We start from the raw sequence: 14,100 nt of genomic DNA, 5'->3' as shown, positions 1-14,100 counted from the left end.
GATGGCTGTCACCAGCTGCCAGGTGCCTCCTGCTTTCCCTGCAGTTGCACTGCCAATGGGGAGCTGAGAAACTACCACCAAATTTGGTTTGTATCTGTTTCTGAAACTGTTAGCATTGGACAGTGTACAGTCTTACTTACATACCTGGCCTCTTTGGTTCACTTTTGCATTGTGAGGTGACAAGAGCTGAGGGGGAAGGGAAGGGGTTCAGCTGCAGATAGACCAACCAGCAAGGTGCATGTTGTACCTCTGTCCTTTGGGTTTCTCTTGCCTGGAAACACCTGTGGGGCTAGAATATAGGCAGAAAGACAGTAAGATGATGTGCCAGACTAGGACCGTTAATGGGTTATGTTTGCATTTCCAGTAGGTCCCACAGTGCTACTGGGAGTACCAGCTGCCTGCAGCATGGGTAGTGTTCTGTGAGAGAAAGGAATGAGATGTCATTAAAATCTAAGACACTACTTCTGAGCAAATAGATGTCGTGGAGGTTCATTCTGCAAGATGCTAGTTACCTTGTGACAGAAGAGCAAAATTATATGTTTCTTCCTATACCTCAGGGCTGAATTACTCAGGTCTTTGTTTCTGAGAGGGTGAGGTAATGTCTTAAGCTCTACAACAAAGTTTATTGATTCCCATCTTTGCTCTGAAACCAACTTCGCTCTGGCTTTAGGCAAATTGTACATCTGGAATTGTAAAATCACAAATACTTCCTTTTATTGATGATACTTGATGCTGTAGGTAGGTAGGAGAAGCCTGGAGAACATAGAATCATAGAATTGGCTGGGTTGGAAGGGACCTCAGAGATCATCGAGTCCAACCCTTGAACCACCATTGCGGTTGCTAGACTATGGCACTGAGTGCCACATCCAGTCTCTTTTTAAATAGCTCCAGGGACATCAGGCATGCTGTTCTCTTCAGACCATGCAGCAGGTACCCAAGCATTTCAAGCCAAAGGGTTTTCTCTGCTGCTGTGGACTGTCTTTGGTTCAAAACCTATCTTTGCCTAGGGATGGGCGAGGCTGCTGTACATCTGTGTTTCCTTTGTCTCAGACTCCCATCCAAGCAGATTCTTATCCAGGCTTCTGAATCCCACAGCAAGAAGTGGACCTTCAGTTCTGTGGTGAAGGGAGGTGGCTGGCACTTCAGTGTGGCATGAGGGGAGGGAAAGTGCTGATGGCTGGTGGGAGCATGAAGCTGCAGTGTCAGGCTGCAGGGCATCAGAGCAGGCATCAGACTCGGGCAGTGATGGCAGTGATGTCTCTGGTGGGAGACAGCCCCTGGGGGTCAGGGTCAGGAGAAGGTGGCCAGGACCTGATAGGAATAGCAGTTTGTTTGCTTCTGCAAGATTCTGTTGCTGCTCTCTTGTAATTCAGAAAGGCCATGACTATTTACTGGGCTTCTGAGAAGAAACACTACGTGACAGAGGCCTGTGCGTCTCTTGGGACCATGGGGAAGAGTTTGGGAGGAATGGGGCACATAAGGAGAAATTCTGAGAGAAGAAACTTTACCTTGAGTTCAAGGATGAGAGAATTTGGAGGGATCAGGGGTGAGTAGTGGGGAGGGTTGGAAATGTGAAAGAAGACAGCTGGGGTGGCTAGAAGACTGTGACAAGGCATTTTCTGTCACCTCATCATAAGCTGACCAGACCTTCTCACCAGCATCAGAGACCAGGGCTTTACTCATTCCCCTTTAAAACTTCTCAATTGTGCCAGCCTTGAATATGTGCTGTAAAACTAGATGTCTGTAGAGTATGTTGAATCAAAAGGGCTATGTAACTGCTAATCTTAACAATCGTTGTTCATTAATGGTAAACTAACACCAGAAAGACAGCAAGAGTTTTATGGGGTTTCTTTCTAATACATGCTGTTCAGACCACCAGCTGAACAGTGTATTGCTCTGCAGTTGCCTGCTCTGCCCTTTGCATGGTGGTATCACCGTTTCATTCTTGCATATTCTGAAACTGGAAAAGACAGAAAAAAATCTAGAGCAGATTACTTTAGCTGCATAAACGTCTCTCTGAGCAGACTCAGCCTAAAATGTTAACATATGGCAGGATAAGCTTTTTGTGGTTGTGTGCAAGGAAAAGTATAGCCAAATTCTTGTGAATTGGGAGGGCAGAGTTTAAATTACCACTGTGTTAACAGCTGAGGAAAACTGTATCTTGTAAAGTGCAGAGCCAGGGCAGGTTCTTTGGCACATTTCCTCCGAGCGTGGGAAGAGCGCCTTTGCGTGTGTGCGTGTGCACACGTGTGCCTGTGTGTGTGGAGGTGGGAATAAAGTTGCTAACTTCTTGCTGATATTTTATTCTTTATTTCCTAGTGTTTCTTTGTATGTTTCACTGAAATATCTTGAAATATATTGCTTAGGTTCTCTAATAACATTGTCTAATCAGCCTTTTTTATTTCCACCTTCTCTTTCCCCCTCCTCCTCCTCCAGTCAGCATATGCTGTGTCAGTGCTCAAGGAGTGTGCTAAGCTGCGACCTGCAGATCCCACCGTTCCTCTGCTGGCTGCCAAGGTCTGCATTGGGTCCCTGCACTGGGTAAGCAAGCACTTCTCGTTATATAAAGGTGTAATGCATCAAGTGCTGCAGTGACAGTGCCATGGTGTAGTTGCAGTGTGGAGAAAGGAATTCCCTGTTAAAAAAATCATACACACATGCATGCCTTTAAAAAAGCAAAAAAAAAAAAAAGAAATCCCAGCAAGAAATTTTGTGGTGAGTCACTGAAATGCAGTTTGCTGGCACGTTAAACAAAGGAGGGCGGAAAGCTCAGCCATTCTGGGCTGCTTCGTCAAGTGAGTGTCAAGTTGAAACGGCCACTCTAGGAGACAAAAGTTATAATTATTAAGTAGAATGCTAAACAGCTCAGGTTTGCTGGACAGCTAAGTCCTTTGTTCTTGAGGTTGATGTGTCAGTGTTTTCTTTTCTGAATGTGTTAATGTATGCCCCAGAAGCAGAGTGGGAGTGGAAGTCTGTGCCTGTGAAATGCTGATTATCCCAAGGAGCAGAAACATCTGTCAGTCTTTTGCTGCTTGGTTTAATTAATTGCCTGCTGTTTTCACCTGTCCTCACCACGAGGTGTCCCTGCAGGCAGTGAAGGGCTATAATTGCTAATATAAGTAAAAAACAAAGATGCAAGAAAGCATGAAAGAAAATGCTGGAAGAATCTGCCCAGAATTTGGGTTAAAAGTTGTATATTTGCTGTTGTGTTCTCCTTCCCCCTGCCTCCCCAGTCATCTACATCCCAATATGGTGAAAGTTGGCATTCAGGTGAACTTAATGGAGACGTATCAGTTTACACCACTTCCAGATCTGGTTAGGTATGTTTTGGATGAACTATACTGTTCAAAGCATAATCATTAAACTACACCTGAGTCATCAAAAACCGAGAAGTATCTTGATCTAGATTGATAATAGCAAATAGTCTTTCAGGTCTGAAGTTCTTGAGGGAATCCTTGCTGAGGTGCCCAACCTACCTCTGTTCTCTGTACAGAGCAACTGAACCCTCTTGTGCCCTTAGGTCAGTATCTAAATTTTGGGGACCAGAAGTTATTCAGTGGTATAAAATAAAGTTCACAGTGAATGTTGTTATTTTTTAATAAAGCAAATAAGGGGGTTTTTTGTACTTAGAGATCTTAAACAATGTGAAAGCCAGGCAATACAACTGTGTTGAACACTCATTAGTATCTCTGAAGTTTTCAAAGCAAGGTCGACTTGTCATTAGTCTAAAACATGAGGAGAGATATTGATAACTTTGTGGGTTCTGAATCTAGAGGAATTTCATGGGCTAAATTCCTTCTTTCTCTTGGAGCCATAGTGGGGAACTGAAAGTCTGTAAGAGTTCCCCCTGGCAATTCTGCTCCCACAGTGATTTCCAGAAGGCAAAAAAGAATTAAAACCTAGCAGAACAGTTCTGTTAAATGTGAGGTCAGGCTAGTCTTAGTCTGGGGGCCCTAATTTTAGTATAGGAGGCAAACTTGGAATCTCTGTATTGCAGATAAGCCTTTTAATCTTCCTGCTCAGTGAACATGCATCCAGCAAGGGGCAGGCGCTGTGGAGCCAAGATGCCAGATGAGGGAATGCTCTATTAGATCTGATACTTAAGAATAATCAAGAACTGGCTGGAAATGTGAAGTTTGGGAGCAGCCTTGACTACAGTGATTATGAAGTAGTGAAATTCATGATCCTGAGAAAAGGCAGCAAGACAAATAGCAGAATGGTCCTTTCAGATATGCTTTGACTGACTTTGATCACTTCTAAACACAAATAGTGACTCCAGGGAGGCTGTGATCTGTTGATACTTGCTAATCATGACCTCAGCCATACCTAGCCTTCAGAAGAAATTGAAATGCAGTGAATGCATCTTGTGAGACTGCTAAAGTCAAGAAACCTTGGATGTTTTTATGTTTAACAGGAGCAGTGAAGAGGCACTCTATCCAACATTGATGTGTGTTGAGATGAAAGGATAAGATTTCTGTACTTTGAGAAAATAAGTGGCATAGCACCCCTATTCTTTCATGTACTACCATGATGTTTATGCAGCTCTCACTATTGAGGACCTTATTCCAGATGGTGCCATTAAAGTCTGCTGACTGTGATGGATAAGGAATTGTATGTGAAATCATGAGCCCAGATGCTGCTGTGGCAGGAAATGGACAGAGTCAGGATTTGTCCTTCTCATTGTTGCTTTTCCAGCATCTCTGGATCTGCTAACATGCCTAGCATATAAAGAATACCTTGTTACAGAGACACTTTAAAAAGAAGGTGAGACTGTAATTCAGTCACAACTCCGTCCTCAGGCAGTCCAGTGTCTCCAGATTTCTCATACATGGCAGTGCTGCTAAAGCAGCAGTCTTGAATATAGAGAACGAAGGGGAAAATGGGCTGGTTGTGATTACTGTAAAGTAAGAAGCATTTTTCCTCTATTTACTGCTTTTTCATTGTGTGAAACACTTCTTTGTTTTTCAGTCAGACTTGGGCTCAGAACTGGGGTGCAGTGTGAAATACAGACCTGATTTCACAAGAGGGTAATTTTACTGCAGTTATCTAGAGTGCAAGCTTATAAACTAAAACCAAATTAAAAATATTCCTTTCTTCTTGTCCTTTCACTCAATGACCTATGCTCTACGCTGATACCAAACTTGATGATGATACAGAAGAGTTTTAATTAAGGGGAGTCAGAAGGAAATTGGAGCATCTTTTAAAAGAACTGAAATTATAGGTTCCCACATCTCATAGTCAAAGGGATGCTTCTGATATTACTGGCAAACTCCTGTGCCTAATAAAGACCTTCCTGCTTAGCAGAGCTGTTTTTCTAAATGTCATCCTTACAGTAATTATTTGCATTTAAATTACATGGCAATCAAATCAGAATTGAGTTATTTAAACTGGAAGTGAACAAACTGATCAATGCCAGTATAAATAGAAGGGAGGATAGACATGGAATAGGAACAGTCAAACAGACAAATATTAGCAGTTACAAATACTCAAATATACTTTGCTTTTCAGGGCATACAAAATATTATTAATTTCTCAATTAGGAAATATATCTATGTACTTGATTGCTAGCTGGGCAGGAAAAGGGTGAAATCAGATCACAATTTATCCAAATGAAATAGCTAATGTATATGTTCTGCAACTGTCTACTCTTTGCTTTTAGTGCAGTATTGTATTCAGTTTTTTATTGTCCATGAATAAGCAGCAGTAGAACAAGTACTGTAGTCTTACTTACTAACAGTAAGAAAAAGCAACCAACACTTATGCAGCTGGATAATTTCAGAATGTCACAAGGAGAACAGAACAGTTTCGTTCCTGATTAATCTAGTGGTCATTTACCTTGTTTTACTGGGGTTGTACATGGTGTCTCAGAACCAAGGAAAACAGCAAAAGTAATTGAACTGTACCATAGTGATTTACAACTTTGAGGATTTACAACTTATTTCATCTGTGAAATAAGCTCTTAACGCAGAACAAATCAACGTAAAAACATGCATAGGTTCATACTGTGCCATACAAATCAGTATATTACAGAGCTTGATGTGGAAAAGAATTAAATGCCCCAGTTTATGTTGTGATAGTCTGACCTGATTATTAGCTGATGTAAGTTGGCACTGCTCCACTGGAACATTACTGGCACCATGCTGGCCTACATCAGCAGATGATCTGCCCCAGAAACCGCTAACTTTCAAGATCGGGCCTGCAGTAAACAACTGAGTGACGCAAGCAATATTTTGGTTACCTTTTTCAGAATTACAAGTTTTCACAAATTAAAGAAAAAAAATGTCAAAGTAAACACTGAATCAACATTTCATTAATTGTAAAGCTTATGCCAGTTGTCTTGCAGGACCAGGAAAACTCCCAAACTGGTGCATCTATAAAGACCACACTTGTCTGGACAGGATACAGTTGGACATTTACTTAGTAAAGCTCATGAGATACAGAAGTTTTCAGTGAAGTTGGAAATTTTGTACTGTATCTAGTCCATTTAAAATGCATGTTTTAAATGTATTCATAGTGAGCTCAGAATTATTTTTGAGGCGTGATGCTGCCCAGCCTCCCAGTTTGCCAGGGTTTCAGAGCAGCACTACTGAACTCTCATGTGATTGATTCTAGCAAGTGAACAAAAAAGCATGCATCTGTTTACTCATGTCTTTTAGCTTTCTAGAATGCACTATGAAGCTTTGACTGTTGAAGTTCAGAGAAACATTTTAAATTTTCATGGGAAAGTTGATGTAGCTTACAATGGAGTATATCCATGCTGAGATTGTCCTGCCTGAGTCAACTATAAATTCAGATTTCCACATACTAAAAGGCTTGCTGCAATTTCCTCTTTCACTAAGCTTTCCTTGGCGCAGCCTCAGCTGAATGCTCACTTGCCTGTTTTGGCAGGGACTTTGAGTTGCAGCATGAGTTGTTGTTTTTTATATTTCAATAGTACAATACAGTTAATTTCACTACCAGTCTAGGTTCTCCAGGACCCTGTTATGGCAGGTGTTGTGAAAATACTAAAATCAGAACTTTTGCCTACAGGCAAGTGTTAAATGATGAACTTCTCTGTTTTAGGAGCTTTATTTTAAAGGCATTTAGGGTTATTACAGTGCTTTCTTGTGCCTTTTACTCTATAGATTTCAAGGGAGGCACATTGAAAACTTTGTAAATGCACATGGAGACAAATGGATAATAGTCCTGGAATAGGCTTTAATCTCCAAGGATTCTGGTCTGACAGAGAGTGGGAAGGCATGAGAAATGTTCTTGCTATTTTCATAGCCCCACAGGTAATATCACAGAAGTAATGCTGTTGTGCTAAACTTGTGCAGAACCAAATGATGCCAATATTGATGAGCCACTATGAGCTTTTGGAGGGACTTCATTCCATGGCAAAAGCTGCAATGCAAGGTGGTGCTGTGCCTCCTAGAAATTTGCCTCATTTCCTTTAACTCACTGGTCCTGGTGTTGATGATGAAGTGCTCCCTTCCAGCACTTTGCTGGAAGACAGAGATCATGCCATTAGTCAGGGAAAGGGAGAAGAGAGTGGGGTCAGGCCAGGCCAGACCATGCACAGAGTCATAAAAAGTAAGACATACCATGGGGTCAATACATCAGGGCAGGGTTTGCAGGATGCAGATTTAGAGCTGCATGCTTCTGAGGTAACAGCTTATCATTCATTGCTTTCACAGACCACTTAATCCAACAGGGCTTCTCTCTCCTGTCAGTTGTTGACCCTGTCACTATAGATAATAAATGCTGTACATGTGCTTGTAGCCAGTTGCCTAGGAGCCCTGGAGTCGCATGGAAATCCTTAGGTCTTACTGCAGTATGAATACTATTGAAAGATCAAATCAATTCAAGTAATTCTGTCTGCTGAGTGGACAGTCCAGAGGACTGACATCACTAGGTCAAGAGACTACTGAAAAAGCAGTGAATGGTAAGGAGCTACAAGAGATTTCTTCCATCTTTTAAGACATTCATGCTTACATTACAGCTGCTCTTATTGGGGCAGTCCCAAGGGTAATCAAAAATTACCAAGAATTTTGCCTTCTATACATGTCCCTGTGAACAAACTGCTCTTTCTATGGTGGAGGAGAGGCCCAAATATTCCTGTGTCCTAGGGCTGAGCTTACATGCAGAGTTAAGTTGGTGGGCTTAGTACTGGTGATGCATGCAGAAAAAGATGACTAGACCAACAATAGGAAGCAAAGGATTTTTATGTGGATACATGTAACATGATTAATTTTGAATACTATCAACAGCTGTGAAACCAAACGTTTCCGTTTTACGTTGCCTTATTGGCCATTTCTCCCTACACATTTTTCCTCTTCTAAGTCTCTTTCCCCAACATTTAATTGCTTATCCTTTTTGTATTAGGATTTATAACTACAACCCAGTATAACAAAAATAATTAAACATGTCAATCCATCTTTTCAGTAGCACATATAATTTTGCTTAGATACTGTTTTCACAGAATATGGGCCTCTTATGTGCTTAAGTATCACTCAGTCTCACTGGTTTCTAAACACCCCTGCTTCACTAACCTTGTCTGCTGTCCTAAGTCCAGTGTCACTTGATGTGTTTCCTGCCTCCTCCCTTGTTCACTCCTCCTTTTCAGTGAAGTAAGGTGCCATTTCCATCTTGCTGTACCTCATCAATTTGCTGGTCCTCAGTTGTTCTAAATCGGTGCTAGTGAGAACTGCAGCTCCCATCTCTACAGTCCTGGAGGGTGTTGATTCAGCGGGGTAGGGCTTCAGCTCTTCTAAAAAGAAGCTGTGTGGCAGCTGAAAACCATCTGAGTGGCAATAGGCCAGGGGACAGCACCTGTTGTTCCTCACTCCCTTGTCAGCCTGTCCCCTGGCTTGGCTTCAGCACACTCCAAAACCTGCAGTCAAAAAAACGTGGAACAGCCACTTTCTGTTTTAGGGGAAACATCCCTCAGGGTTATGCAGCTAGCAACTGTTCATTTCCTATCGGAGATGATGGAGGGGGCGAAAAGGGAAAAAACTCCATAACCCCACGGTATTACAGTTTTATTTGTGTCAGCTCACAGTTTGGCAGCCTGTCTCTCTCCAGGTGCCAGGTGTCTTGCTTGTTTGTGGTGTGGTGGAGAGGTTGCTTTGAGGTCCCTCCCAACAACTTATACAGCTTGAGTTCAAAATATAAAAAATTCCTTTTAAGATTGTTTTTCCTCCACACCTACTTCCTGAGCTTTTTTCCATGCAGGTGTTGGAGGCAAGGAACCTCTCTTTGCAGTCTGTGGTGCTTCCCTTCTCTTCACCAGCTCTTTAGCATAATGTATGCAGAAGAATGTAGGAACAAAGGGGCCAAATTGGAAGTGCATCTTTGTGTCTGAGAGTTTGTTGTTGGGAGGTGCTGTTGGCACTGCTGGTGACAAGGTGACAGCAGTGTGGTGTGCATTTCCTAATCACAAAGTGATGCTGTGCCATGCCCGCTGGGGGGGAAGACATGTTGGATCCTGTGACTTACTAGCAAGAGCCTGTAAGTTGAAACAAGAAGTTTTGCTTCACATTCTTTGCCTTTCATTCCAATATCATGTTACCTTAAGATTTGAGTTCTTCTCTGAATGGAATGAACCATTTAGGTTCCCTTCATACTGAAGCTGGCCTCTTGTCATGCAGTAAGAATAGGAATAGACATCTTCATTCCCCTCATAAGTTTTCTGCCACTTAGTTCACTTCTGTGTACCTTGAGCTCACAGCTTCTAGGAGTCCCACAGGGTGAGACTTAATATACCCCCAGCAGGCAGGGGGTGGAGGAAGGGGAAACAGCTCCTGCTAATTCAGGTCACTGGGCAGCGTGCAGGAGCTGCTGGTGGGAATGGTTGTATCCAGTGGGACCCAGAGGAGCTGGTGTATCATTTGGAGACCTTCCCTCCTCCCTTTCCCGCTTAAGGAACCCCTTTACTGTCAGATCATAGCTCCAGCTTGCTACTGGTCCCTCACACAGATGTATGGAAAGGGAGTTCTCTTCCAGACTGCAGTCTGGCAAGGACAATTTGCATGGGAGAGTTGAAACCTCACAGTGGGTAATGGCAGTGAAAGGTTTGGCTTTTCCTGCTTGCCCTGAATGATTGAAGAGTAGGAGAATGGGAGTAGAGGGGGCAGATGGCAGCCACAGCAAGGCTGGTAGGGGACAAGTCTGAGTGCTGCAAGAAGGAAAAGTAAATGCACTCATGAACAGAACCAGCTGTGCTAGAGTTTGCAAGGCTACTAATTTTCAAAAGAGCCTTCAGATGACCCAGGTTTGCATTCATGAGAATCTTTGTGGCTGATCAAAGTGCCATTAGTATTAGTTTGAATACATTTACAAGAACACTTCTGCTGGAGGTGCTTTTTCAGCCATTCTGGAAAGTTATGGTTTTAATTATTCATACAATAGATTAATCTGAAACTCACAGGTGGCCCCGAATAACTGACAGGCAAGAAGGCTGAATGGTGTGCTGCTGATTTATGCAGCATAGGCCATCAGTCAGAGACTGGAAACACCATCAGGTGACCATTCAGAGAAACAATGGAGCAAAACCTCTCTGATTCTAAATGTCGCCATTTCAACTCCAAACCTTTCATTTAATCTTTTTTCACATACTCTACCCACCCTTACTCTTGTTCGCTTGTCATTAGAATTCCTTGTATAGCTTTTTTCTTCATCTAATAGAGACTTCTTGGACAAAAGTGTGTGTGGGGAGAAGAGGAGGAACAATGAAGAAAGAAAGTGGGAATATAGCTGTTTGTGGTGGCAAAAGAGGTGCATAATTTTCTGGCTGGAGAGCTTTCATGTTTTACATAAAAGTTCCTGAGAGTTGAAGAATTCAGTTATTGTTTCACAGGAAGAGTTTTTTGTTGTTGTTGGGCTGTGTTTTTTTTGTTTTCTTTTTTTTTTTTTTTTTTTTTTTTTTTATGTGGCAAGTCATGGGACCTTTTCCTCCATTGTCCTGCACTCTGGTCCAGAACATGCTTCAGTATGTGGCAGGGAAGTCAGTAGGGCTACTGACAGGATTAAGAAATCTCCTGATGTGACCAGAATTTAAAGGTGTCATCTGGGCATCATTGAAGTCAGTGGAATTGTTTCCAGTGTTTTCAGTAGACTTTTGATTATGACATTAAAGATAGTCCTTGCAATTTAGCCAGCAGCCCCAAGTATGCCCCAAGGGCACATTCCTGTTTCAGTTAGTAGTTTCCAGATTCATAGTTGACTAGGCCATCAGCAAGACTGTAATGCTTTCACAGTGCTTTTAGGAAAGAGTTTGATGACAAAATATATGTTGGTCATTGGGCTGACTGACCTGAGATTTCAGAAATTTGGGAATTACTGGTCCACATCTAGGTTGAATTGTATGGCCTCAGGGAGCTGCATAAGTGAGAAAAAGACCCAGGCAGTGGAGATTGCTTCTTCAATGGCACTTTTCAGCCTTTCTTCATGCTTACATTAAAGTAATTTTTTCTTACTTTTGGTATCACCTAATACCAAGGACCCCTTTGTTCATGAAGCTGTTGGTAATGTTGTAACCTGAATGTCTTTAAGTGTTGTAACCAGGAGGCCCATGGGCAGGACAGTATCTCAAGTCAGGATGGTTCATATGTAGCATATGTTCATAGGTACCATATTAACAGATGCCTGCAGAAGGGCAGCTTCTGGTCTGCTGGTGCACTTTGATTCCATCCAGTTCATATGGGTGGCTCCTTTGAGACATTAAGGAGCTATGAGGTGTGAAGTCTTACAAAGCTGAGTATTCAGGGAGTGCATTTTGGTTACATCTGTAGTACTTGCCTCTAAAACAGTTGTGTTTCAAACAAAAATGGTTTTCCTCAAAACCAAGCAACCCCAGAAAGTCCATTGTAATGTAAAAAATGTTTCTTGTGGCAGCAGAACTCCAAGCAGTGCTGAACTCAGCTTGCAGTGAAGTGCCTTCTTGTTTTACCCTTGTAAGATTTTAAAACAAAGTGAAATTTACTGAAATTAAAAAAAAAAAAAAAAAAAAGTACAGCAAATCTATATGGCTTCCCTTTGAAGGCAGAAGCTTGTCAGACCTTTCAGTGTATTTCTAGGATAGTGTATAAGCAGGCATTTGGTCCGACTTAAATTTACAAAGTTTTCAAAATACAAAGTTTTAGGTTACATGATTGAAACGAACCTGAAGGGAATTACGAAAATAAGAAAGTGCCCTTCATTACTCTTAAACATCTGGAAATAGTTTGGGATGGATGCTTAAAACAAAGCCAAAACTTCTCTCAAAACTGTGCCATGTGCAACAAGGTCTGACCTATGTCCTTCTTTCTACAACCGTTCGCTGTGATCATTGTATGAATGTCCCTGTATGAATGGCTTTCAGATCACTTACAGGTAAGTTTAATGGGATAATCTTATTGAAGCAAGTATAGAGGAAGTGCCTGTAAATCTCAACCTACTTCTTTTGCAGCTGGAAGAAGGAGAATACTTTGCTAAAATGGTGATAGACCTGGGTGAGGATGCTGGAGAGTTCCTAGCAAAGGGTTACCTGGCACTGGGCCTGACATACAGTCTTCAAGCTACTGATGGTGAGTTATCCTCTTCGTCAAGTATGTTGTACAGAAAGCATCTGTTCAAAGTCTTCAGTGCAAGAAAGGGAAATTCATTAGAAACTCTTCTTTTAGTGATGACTGGGCATAAGAAGCAATCAGATTGCTAGATAAATGGGGACTGTTCAGCTGCACAGAGAACTGTCTTCTGTGGTAATGAGACTGAAGGTTTTAGATAAAGGAAAAAATGCAAATAATTACCTATGAGATAACTCTGGTTGTAGTCAACAACGATAGATGTGCTTCACTTGGATATTTGTAATACATTTATTTTGCTAATTTACACAATAAAAATTAGAACTTTCCATCCATTTCCCTGTTTTTGTCACCCACTCATAATCATATAAAGTAAAAGAATCCAAGAATTGTAGTTTGAAATGCCAGAGTACAGTTCCTGGCATGATACTGATTCCCCACAGAGATTCTCAACTCTCTGTGATGTTGTTTCTTTCTCTGCTTAGAAGTAAACAGGATAAAAATATCTACCTTACTAGTATGTGTGGGTGTTGACTAGATACAGACCACTGAATGTCAGAAGTACTTTCTTTTTAATGCTGCTTGCTTGGGTTTGAATGACTGGACAATGGGCTCCTGCAGATTTGGTGCTCTGTAGCCAGAAGGGCTTGAAGTCCCAGTGTTTGAGAGGGTTTTAGCTCTGACCTTCATCAAGCTGACAGGTGGGAAGATTTTTTTTTTTCTTCTACAGCTTCTAACATAGGTAAAAGGCTTTCTAACATAGTTTATTTGAATAATGGCTGAGCTAGTCTGTTTCTTAATCAGTCTGGCAGTCATGCCCACATACAAGCAATGGCTTTTCTGTCAGACGGGTCCCATATAAACAAACCAGCTCCTGCCAGTAAATGAGCCTGAAACAAAGCTAAAATGATTTCAGGGTATCATGAAAGTATGATACAAGTTACATCAGAATTCTGCAAGGCATATGTATGAGGAAGTGGCTTGTACTCTTCAGTACTGCAAGTAGGTGTATCTTGTAGCCAGCCATATCTGATCAGCTGAGAATTGCTTTCCAGCATGGTGTCTAAGAGGCACGGTAGTCCCCATCAGTTCTCAATTTCTCTGCCTCAGAATAGTTCCCTAGGAAGTTCCTGTCAAGGAAACATATGTACTTCCTAGTTCGAACTTCATCTTGTATTTTTGAATTTTTTCTTAAAGTTCATTAAACATTGAGCTCTGCTTAACAACCTAGTTTTTAGGGTATATTGCCTAGATTTTTTGAACTGTCCCTAAAGCTATACAAGATCCTAGAGACTGTTCTCAGAGAAGATTTTCTGTGTCAGCTCAGTACAATGTTATCCTTATTGTGAAAAGAAGGTGGTTTCTAGTAAGTGGCACTCCATGCATTCATACTGCACCTGCTTACAAACACAGGCCTTGCCTTTCTCTGCTTTCAAATGTGATTTTAGAGCTCAGATTGAGGTACCAAAATGTTGCTGAAGATTCTGTTGAATTTTGGTAAGGCTTCAGATCCTTTCAAAACACAAAGTTCTTTAGAAAATAAATCTTGGACTCCCAA

General features: G+C 41.6%; 1 protein-coding gene across 2 annotated transcripts in view; it reads left to right on the top strand.

The window, feature by feature from the left end:
- TTC7A (tetratricopeptide repeat domain 7A) overlaps nt 1-14,100 on the top strand; it is a 170,372-nt gene that overhangs the window by 53,436 nt on the left and 102,836 nt on the right. For both annotated transcript variants that reach the window (XM_030446792.1, XM_030446793.1), the window contains 2 exons: nt 2,437-2,541; nt 12,428-12,545. In XM_030446792.1, coding sequence (XP_030302652.1) covers nt 2,437-2,541; nt 12,428-12,545 — 223 coding nt within the window. The remainder of the gene's footprint in view (nt 1-2,436; nt 2,542-12,427; nt 12,546-14,100) is intronic.

Source organism: Calypte anna, chromosome 3 (genome assembly GCF_003957555.1).
Source record: "Calypte anna isolate BGI_N300 chromosome 3, bCalAnn1_v1.p, whole genome shotgun sequence".
Taxonomy (NCBI): Eukaryota; Metazoa; Chordata; class Aves; order Apodiformes; family Trochilidae; genus Calypte; species Calypte anna.
This window is presented reverse-complemented; position numbering and strand designations above follow the sequence as displayed.